The sequence below is a fragment of the Brienomyrus brachyistius genome, chromosome 16 (assembly GCF_023856365.1).
Source record: "Brienomyrus brachyistius isolate T26 chromosome 16, BBRACH_0.4, whole genome shotgun sequence".
NCBI lineage: Eukaryota > Metazoa > Chordata > Actinopteri > Osteoglossiformes > Mormyridae > Brienomyrus > Brienomyrus brachyistius.
This window is the reverse complement of record NC_064548.1, coordinates 14889586-14899138: the sequence shown is the minus strand read 5'-3', so window position 1 is coordinate 14899138 and position 9553 is coordinate 14889586. Positions and strand designations below refer to the sequence as shown.

The 9553-nt window shown below is 42.1% G+C and overlaps 1 protein-coding gene across 2 annotated transcripts; it reads right to left on the bottom strand.

Moving 5' to 3' along the window:
* Positions 1 to 709: 709 nt before the first annotated feature.
* LOC125710207 (OX-2 membrane glycoprotein-like) lies at positions 710 to 9526 on the bottom strand. 2 transcript variants are annotated; one of them, XM_048979717.1, is made up of 8 exons: positions 8894 to 9523; positions 7961 to 8694; positions 4365 to 4703; positions 3977 to 4273; positions 3834 to 3884; positions 3671 to 3732; positions 2942 to 2993; positions 710 to 2830 (listed from the first exon to the last, which is right to left on the bottom strand). In XM_048979717.1, exons 2-8 carry the CDS (start codon positions 8058 to 8060, stop codon positions 2766 to 2768), a joined length of 966 nt encoding a protein of 321 aa, XP_048835674.1. In that variant the 5' UTR covers positions 8061 to 8694; positions 8894 to 9523; the 3' UTR covers positions 710 to 2765. The 2 variants fall into 2 exon arrangements, with proteins under 2 accessions (XP_048835674.1, XP_048835675.1); XM_048979718.1 differs by lacking the exon at positions 710 to 2830 and having other exon boundaries at positions 2942 to 3732; positions 4365 to 5633; positions 8894 to 9526.
* Positions 9527 to 9553: the final 27 nt, after the last annotated feature.

Here is a 9553-nt window from a genome sequence, read left to right as displayed (position 1 = left end):
ACAAATTCCTCGTGTGGGCGGATTTTTTCAGGGGCGCGTCCCCATTTACTAATACATTTTTTGACTGACAGGTCAGTGCCACGGACATTTTTAATTAACAGCGGGACTGGACATTCATTACCCACTAACTAATTTTAGTTTTAGACATAATATTCGCTGGCGACTTTTACACACTATGCGCCTCAGCACTCGGCGACCCCGCTCTGTTGCTTTACATGGTCTTCTACTTTATGGCTGAGTTTCTGTTGTTCCTAAAAGCTCCCATCCTGCAATAATACCATTCACAGTTCACTGTGGAATATCTAGGAGAACATTAATTTTACGAACTGACTTATAGGATCTACAGCAGCAATGGTGGACCAGCGCCGATGCCAGTCTACCGGCATCCGCTATGCTCATTACTACCCCAGAAAGGTATGACAGTAATACTTATAAATGAAAAGATTTTCTCATGCAGGGTTTGATGAGCATTAATCAACACTCCGAGTCACAACTGAGTGGGACAAGAATATAATATTTTGGATCAATAAAAATAATCAATTTTTTTTATCATTCTCCCCACCGACAAACTCAGGAGCAATTGATTCATCCCCATGATCAATACTGCCATCACACAAGAAGGTATCTCGATATCTTTAAGCTGACAGGCTTGGCCATGGGTTAGCCCACAAATAAGGAACATGGCAGGATCATCCACTCCTACACAATATTCAATTCAAGCACTTTATTATCATTAACACAACAAAATTACTTTTATGACAGTCCCAAAATGCATTAGTAAAATACAAAATGCATACAGTAAATACAAAATAAAGTGACAGTTACACAGACAGACAGACAGATAATCGTACAAAACGTCAAAGTATTTGCATGGATGACATATGCAATGTTAAATCTTCAAAGAGATTTCCAACCACAACATAATAACCAGAACAAGTATTATTTCACCAGTGTCCAGCAACATAAATGATTCACATACTGCACATAATAAACAGTAAACAGTATATTGCACACCTACCATCTAACTTATTATTGTTTATTTTAAAATATTAAAGAGAAGAAAAGAAATAATCAGTAAGTCAATGAGTAAGACAATTAATAAGTCATCAGTAATGAAATAGACAAAAAGTAAAATACCCATAAAAATATAAAGTATACATACTGGTATTGGAATAGAATGTGCAGAATTAAGAAACAGCAGCAGGTCTAATAAATACAAATTGACAAAATATACATATAAATGAAAGTGAATATGAAAGTTCAAACAAGGACACCTAAGGAATGCTAGAGTATCCAATCACATCGATCCAGGTTTTATATAAAGAGTAAGTCTAACCCACTTCTTTGCCGTTACAGCTATTCGGTTCTCCTGCCTCCTCCCTCCCACCACCTTCGGCTCCCCGTCCTGGTCCGGGGTCGGCTCCTTCGCCTCCTGCCTGGTCGCCCAGCCAGATCTGTCGGCTTCAGAGTCGATGGAACCAACGACCAAGAGACGGGCTTCGCCAAGTCACTGTTCACATGCTCATTTAAATTGTTTAATGAAATAACCACTCGCATCAACTACATTTACATTTACAGTATTTGGCAGACGCCCTTAGCCAGAGCTTACATAAGTGCTTTAAGACGCTGCGATGAATTTTTCCGATACTAGCTCAATAAGGACCCAAGCTATGAATACTATCTATCTGAATACTATCTATCTGAACACTGTTGAGAAAGTGCAACAATTTTTTTTTGTACACATACACACACACACACACACACACACACACACACACAGAAAAGAGCTGAGTAAGAATACAGAGTACTACTTCAGGTATTTCTGAAAAAGGAAAGTTTTGAGTTGTCGCTTGAAGATAGCCAAGGTTTCCGCTGTTCGGACATCAAGGGGGAGTTCATTCCACCAACTAGGTGCCAGGACAGAGAAGAGCCGAGATGTGTGTCGTCCTTGTGCCTTGAGGGGTGGTGGGACCAGTCTAGCAGTGCTGGAGGATCGGAGAGATCGGGGCGCAGTACAGGGTGTGATGAGGTCTTTTAGATAGGATGGTGCCAGACCATTTTTGCCTTTGTATGCGAGCATCAGTGTTTTGAATTTGATGCGGGCGGCTACAGGAAGCCAGTGGAGAGAGCGCAGCAAAGGAGTGGTGTGGGAGAACTTGGGAAGGTTGAAAACCAGTCGAGCAGCTGCATTCTGAATCAGTTGGAGGGGACAGATGGCACGCAGTGGTAAACCCGCTAGAAGCGAGTTGCAGTAGTCCAGGCGTGAGATGACGAGGGACTGGACGAGTATCTGGGTAGCCTGAGTGGAAAGAAATGGACGTACCCTCCTGATGTTAAAGAGGAGAAACCGACAAGAGCGAGAAAGACTGGCGATATGTGAGGAAAAGGACAACCGATCATCCATGGTAACTCCAAGGTTGCGAACAAGTACCTATTGAGGTCTCCTTGGTTGAAATTCCATATGAGAAATGTGCAGCGTGACTGGTGGCTATCAGTTCAGTAAAAAGTATGTACAACTTCATATAAAGTGCAGAGTGCAGTGTGACCACTGTCATGATGTTTGGGGTAGGGACACAGGGGGAAGAGGTAGACAGTGACAGTTGTTAATGTATCTGATGGCCTGGGGGTATACATTGCTTTGGAGTCTGGATGTTCTGGTATCAACACACCAGTATCACCTGCCAGACTTCAGGAGAGTGAAAATTTGATGGGTGGGGTGGGTGGAATCCCTGATGACACTGCTGGTCCAACTGCAGATTATCTTGTCATAGATGTCTTATAGTGAATAGAGATCTCCTCCTGTGATTTTCTGGGTTATCCAGATCACCCACTGTAGTGAATAAATGCATGTTACATTTATTTAACACTTTTCAAGACGCCCAAAACACTTTACAGAAGCAATGGGGAGCCACTTCACCCACCACCACTGTGTAGCACCTACCTGGATGATGTGACGGCAGCAATTCTGCAACAGTTCGCTCACCACGCAGTGGCTAAGGTGGTAAAGGGGCAGGAGAAAATTAACCAGTTAGATATAGGGGGATAATCAGGCGGCTAGATTTCATGATGGCTTTATCTGGTTTGCGGTGACACGGTCGGAAATCTAGTATCCAATGGCACAGCACAGGAGACAGGCTAGGGCTGTGCAACCTGGTCATGAGTCAGGAGGGTTTGACTGTTTTACATTAATTTGTTGCCACAATTAATTCGTTGCCACAAAAACATTCATACCTTCAGGAATCATATGTAATGCCATTTCGGGCCTTTATTTTATTAAATTGATTCTATGCATTTTAATTCTTTTGAGCCGCACAAACCCTAGGTACACTGTCCATTTATGTCAAAGGCATCTGAAGCATAGTAAGTCAGGTTTAACACAGATTCTGTTCAAAGCAGTTCTGCGATCACGGGTAGTGGAACATATTTATGCACTTGTGACTTGTGATGTTGACCCACTAAACGACATTGAATTCTGTTCCCTATAAAGAAACCTAGACATCTGAAGCACATACATACAAATGCAAGGATAAAGAATGTAACATGTATGCTAGACTGAAAAAAATAACCATTCGAGGCAATTCCCGCAGTTGTACAGTGTGCAGATTTTAACTAAACAAAAGGTACACGCATTAACCCTGACATGTCCAGCACTATAGACAAAACAACAGACCTTTAAATTTCTCCTTGACACGCATAGAAATAATCCAAGGAAACCACAAAGGACTCCGAGAACTGCAGATGAGGAGAAATACAACCAAGAATATAATGTCAAATACATGTGAGAAACACACAATTACCATATATCATGAAGTATGGAGGATGACTGCGCTTACCAGGGACAGCGTATGAGAAGACTGTATGTCTTGTATCTGATGTTATGTCATCTTGAAAAAAAAAAAACAAAGAAAAATAAGAGTTTATAGTTCAGCCATAAGGAACATTAAGCATTTATTCATAAGGTGATCAGCTGTCTCACCATTTGGGATTGTAATGAAAATTTCTTTCCTTTCTCCAAATTCTTGCTGTGCTGCACATTTGATTTGCGTTGTATTTGCAAGAAGTGTGGGGGTTATTTGAACTGTAGCAGTTTTAGTAACGGTTATAGTTCCATTAGGATTTTTGGTATACAACGTTGTAGAATTTTCCAGAGCAGAATCTTCAATACTCCATGAGACCTTTGGTGCAGGTCTTCCGGTGGCAGAGCAGGAAAGCGATAATCTCCTGTCATCCCCGACATTGACTGGAGTTACTTCAAATACGGGATTGTGTAGTTCTGAAAGAAAGGAAGTACAGAACAGTCTCCGGTTATAATGAGGAAATCATTGGATTCATTATTATTTTTGAGTATTTTGATATTACTTTACCATAGATATTGAGGCAGGTCCTCCCACTGATAGCTCCATCAGGAAAGACATTAAACAGACACTTGTAGCATGATTCATCACTCCATTGGACTCTCCTAATAACTATGGCAGATTGCTGCAGCTCCGTTTCCATGAAACTGACATTTTTTCTGAAGGACTCGGTGATTTTCGAACCAAAACGTTCACTGTACGTTGCCATGTTTTCGCTCGTCTGCTCCGACACTCTCTGCCAGGTCACTTGTTTCACATTTTTCTGTTGTGTAAGCTCACATGCGATGTTAACGTCGTCTCCAAGGGAAGCCATCACAAGTCGCTGTGTTCTCACGAGTTCTGTAAAGCCTAAATCATTAATGGAAAAGACCGTCATAAAGCATGAAACAAAGACTCACTCTTCATTACAAAATGCTCCTTAACTACACAGCTAACAGAAGCACACCAAGTGACACATAACTACAACTAACGGGGAAGATGCTCTGGGGTGAGCAAAAAGGACAGCGATGTACATGATAGTGACCCGCTTTACATGGGGAGAAATATATTGGGCCAAAATAGAGTATACACAGACACACACACACACTAGAATTATAAGACAAATTTTAAACAAGACACAAATGCAAACACACACTAAAGAGATGACTTAACTCCAGGGCTGGTATATGCATGTTAACGTCAGACTGACATGAGCAACCAGTGCCTGATGTTACAATATAAAACAGCGCCAGCATGAGGCCAGTGTTGCCAGATTTGCCAGGTTCCCAGCCAATAAAAATAGAAAGTCTGACGTTATTTTGTAGGCGATTTGATAACATTTTTGACCATTTGGTTCTCTTGGCAAAAGGCCAATGAGAAAAGTGAATGGAATTTCAGAAAACCGACAAAACAAACTTCATGTTTTGTTGCATGAGATCAATACTTTGTTACTAGTGGCATTTTGATAAATTGTAATGTTTCACATAAGAGAAATTAGTATGTTGCTAATGTTTTGCTAAAGAATAATAGAACTACAATGCGCCAATTTCCTAACATCACTCTAGCTGTTGCGTTTGAGTTCTCCTCAAAGAAATCTGTTGAAATAATTCCTAGTGATATATATAGCCATTGTTGCCTCACCTGACAAAATTTACCAACTGGCCATGTGTCACGCCCAGCTCGTCCCATCCTCGTGTGTGCCACGCCCCCTCATCATCCACGTGTGCTTCCCCGATTGTGCCCAGCTGTTCCTTGTTATTTCGACTTGTCTCTTCCATATCACTCCACGTCTTGCCCTGTCTGAGGTCCGTCATTTATGTTAGTAACGGTGTGTAATGTTCATCGTCGTCACCCTGCGTCTCCCCATTAATAAATCCCCGGTTTTCCCCGTCTTTTGCCTACCTGCCTCATCCTTCCACGCTTCCTGCCCGCCTGTTTGCCCGTCCTTACCCGCGGATCATAACGCCCATTTCTGAAGATGCCCTCTTATTCTTTTCAGTGCCCCCTCCCAGTTTTTCCCCACTGATTAGTCATGCCAACTAAAAACCCTTTCTTCCTGTAGCTTCTTCACCGAAGATGGCGTAGAATATTCCCAATAATGACCATCCTTACCTAACACCCCTGCAGACGTTAAAAGGAGCACAGAAGCCACCAGTAACCTTTAATATACTCGCAATATAATTGTACAATAACGTTACCTTGCCTATAAAACCTACATTAAAAATGCCTTTAAAACGTTCCACGGGTACTTATATTTAACTCGGTCAAAGGGTTTCTCTTGGACCAAATTTCAAGCGCAATAATTTAGAAATTTCGAAAGTGTCACAAATGAAATTAGTGTTATCAAAAATAGATAATTTCAGCACGCAATACGCCTGATCGCAATTAATTATTTGGTCCATCACCATACCTATCTCAGCAGCCAATTTGGAGAAAACCGTACCGTCGTGGCAGAGAATGGACAGCGGGCACCAGGTCCTGAGGTGAGTCAGATCCCTTTAGTTAATAGAATGAGAACTCTCTGTCAGCTGAGGGGAATTTCGGAGCTGCAATGCTGGCATTCAGCACGCCCAGCAGGGCCTCCCCCAACAGCGACCAGAAAATTTTATAAAACTCTGCCTATGTGTCAGCGAACAATCCCAGGGGCTGTCTCAGGTTCGATTTAATTTCGGTTTCAGTTTCATTTAAACTGACTAGATGGTGGATAGCCGCGGTTTGAAGCCCATGGTTCCGTGGACCAGGGAGGTGGGAACTAGAGCCCTGTGCGGGACTGTTTTTTAAATCCCGCTGTCTCTGTCCCTCCTGCCCGCTCCCGCTATATATCTGTCCAATCTCACCCGCACCCGTAAACCCATTAACAGATATGCTGTACGATGAAATAAGTTTATATGCAACCCCTAAGTTTTCCCTGTATTTATGGGTCCAAGCACCAGTGGTGCTGGATCTTTATTGTTTTTTTTTGGTTTATTTTTTCATTTTTCTGATTGATGCGATAGTTTCTAAACATGATCCTCTGACAACCTGCATCCTTAGCATTTATTACCATCAGAGTTTTAATATTTTGACCCACCTGAATTGTACTACACAAAAGTCCCAGATGGCAAATAAAGCCCTTTCCTTAAGAACTAAGAAGCTTTTCTGATAATTTGCTGTAAAATCCTCATAATTTCATGTAAATCAGAATGAGAATTTGGCAATGTCTTACTGAGATAGACAGTTTGGAAATTACTGACATGATTTAATGAATACCAAATACACTCAATTGTCACTACCGCCCGCTCCGCAATATTTCTGTCCAATCCCACCCGCACCCGCAGATCCATTAACGGATATACTGTATGATGACATATGTTTATATGCATTAAATGTTTTATTCCAGTAAAACAAGAACTGAATTACTAAAACAAATTCAACAAAAAAATCTCTCAACTTTGAATCGCAGATAAATGTAAACGGAGCCCAAAAACTAATCAGATGTTTAAATATCTGATAAATATAAAAAACAATCTATACAACAAATGTTTAAATATCACATTATTATAAACAAACAAGAGCAGTTTAAAACAGAAGAGAACTCCGAACCCTACTGCAAAGAAATACATTCAAACTAGTTGAACATCACAATTTAATACAATGGCTCAGAACAAACACAATATAACATATAACACAAAATAAATAACATCAGTTGCATTCTCCATCCTACCAAAAATGTTGGGACCAGCTGTCTATTTTCATCCGCCCGCTCACGCACGCGGCAACCTTAAAACCGCCCGCTCCCGCGAGATTTCCGTTGAGTCCCGCGGGATCCCAGTCCCAATGCATAGCTCTAGTGGGAACCCTAGCCAGAGAGTGGGGCTACGATTCCCGGGTTTCGATTGTCCGGTTGCAGATCCGATTCCGCCACTGGGCAACTACTGCCCCAGAGGAACTAGCTACTACTCAGTTAGTTTACTATTTAATCTACTACACAACGATTTTATATATAAAGAAATTAGGGTATTCATCGTTAATAATTCTAAAATTACTCTTCAGACTTTATTCACAGAACATCGCGCAGACATTTCTGTTGGGCGCCTAGTCTGTGCTATTTAGACTACCTACACATTTTATAGTTACGAATTACTTACCAGGAGGGGAGACCATGAGAAGTGAAACCATGATCCTGACAAAAGAATGAAGGAAATCCATTAAATTTTTCTTTTTAATTCTCAATCGCATACTACACATGGATCTCTAGTCTGCTCGTTAAAACTTTCGGTTTATTGATTTTGTTGATCGCCGATTAGTCATCGGAGTGTACTGGAAAAACCATTACGTATACAGTTGAAACCGAAAATTTACATACACTGTATAAAAAGACATATAACTTTTTTTTCTTACTGTCTGACATTAAATCATACAAAACCCTTTCATGGGAATGTCCAGCCATCATACCGCTCAGGAAGGAGACGGCTCCTGAGTCCAAGAGATGAACGTATTTTGGTGCGGAATGTGCGTATCAATCCCAGAACAAAAGCAAAAGACCTTGTGAGGATGCTGGCTGAAGCTGGTAAGAGTGTATCACTATCCACAGTGAAACGAGTCCTGTACCGACATGCGCTGAAAGGCTACTCAGCGAGGAAAAAGCCATTACTCCAAAAGCGACATAAAAAAGCCAGATTACACTTTGCAAATACACACAGAGACAAAGACCCTAATTTCTGGAGACATGTCCTGTGGTCTGACGAAACAAAAATCGAGCTGTTTGGCCATAATGACCATCGTCATATTTGGAGTCAAAAGGGGGAAGCCTTCAAGCCTGAGAACACCATCCCAACTGTGAAGTACGGAGGTGGCAGCATCATGTTGTAGGGGTGTTTTGCTGCAGGAGAAGAAAGAAGAAAGAACATGTTGAACGTATGTTGAAATATTGAAGCAGCATCTCAAGACATCAGCCAGGAAGTTAAAGCTTGGGCGCAAATGGGTCTTCCAAATGGACAATGACCCTATCTCTAGTCTGATCTCTAGTCTGCTCGTTAAAACTGTCGGTTTATTGATTTTGTTGATCGCCGATTACTCACCGTGGAAAAACCATTACGTAGGACGAGGTTCGAGTCTCCGCCTGATTTACGTATGTGCGGAGTTTGCATGTTCTCCCCATGTCGTCGTGGGGTTTCCCCCGGGTACTCTGGTTTCCCCCCCACAGTCCAAAAACATGCTGAGGCTAATTGGAGTTACTAAATTGCCCATAGGAGTGCATGTGTGCGTGAATGGTGTGTGAGTGCCCTGCGATGGGCAGGCCCCCTATCCTGGGTTGTCCCCTGCCTCGTGCCCATAGCTTCTGGGATAGGCTCCGGACCTTATCCCAGAAGGATAAGCTGTTTGAGAAATGGATGGATGGATACTGTAGCACTGGCGGGGCAAATGTCCCAGCATGCCCGCGTGAAGTTGTAAATAGCCATTGTACTGTTGTTAACAACAATGGTTATATTTCCTTATTGTCGCGCGTGTGGTCCGATCTTCGTGTGTGTTAATCGTACCTAAATCTCCTACCATGTATGCGTCTTACAGTTCGGCATCTGACAACCTTGTGTTTCCTATGTGTAATTGGTTCGGTGTCGGTTAGGTCCCTGCTGGAGACTTTTTCAGGACCGCTAATGAAGAGTATGTTCTCTCTGGTAAGGGAGTCTCCGTGTCTCTCTGCTCCCGCGGTTTCTCGGTTGGGGACTCCAAGTCGCTGC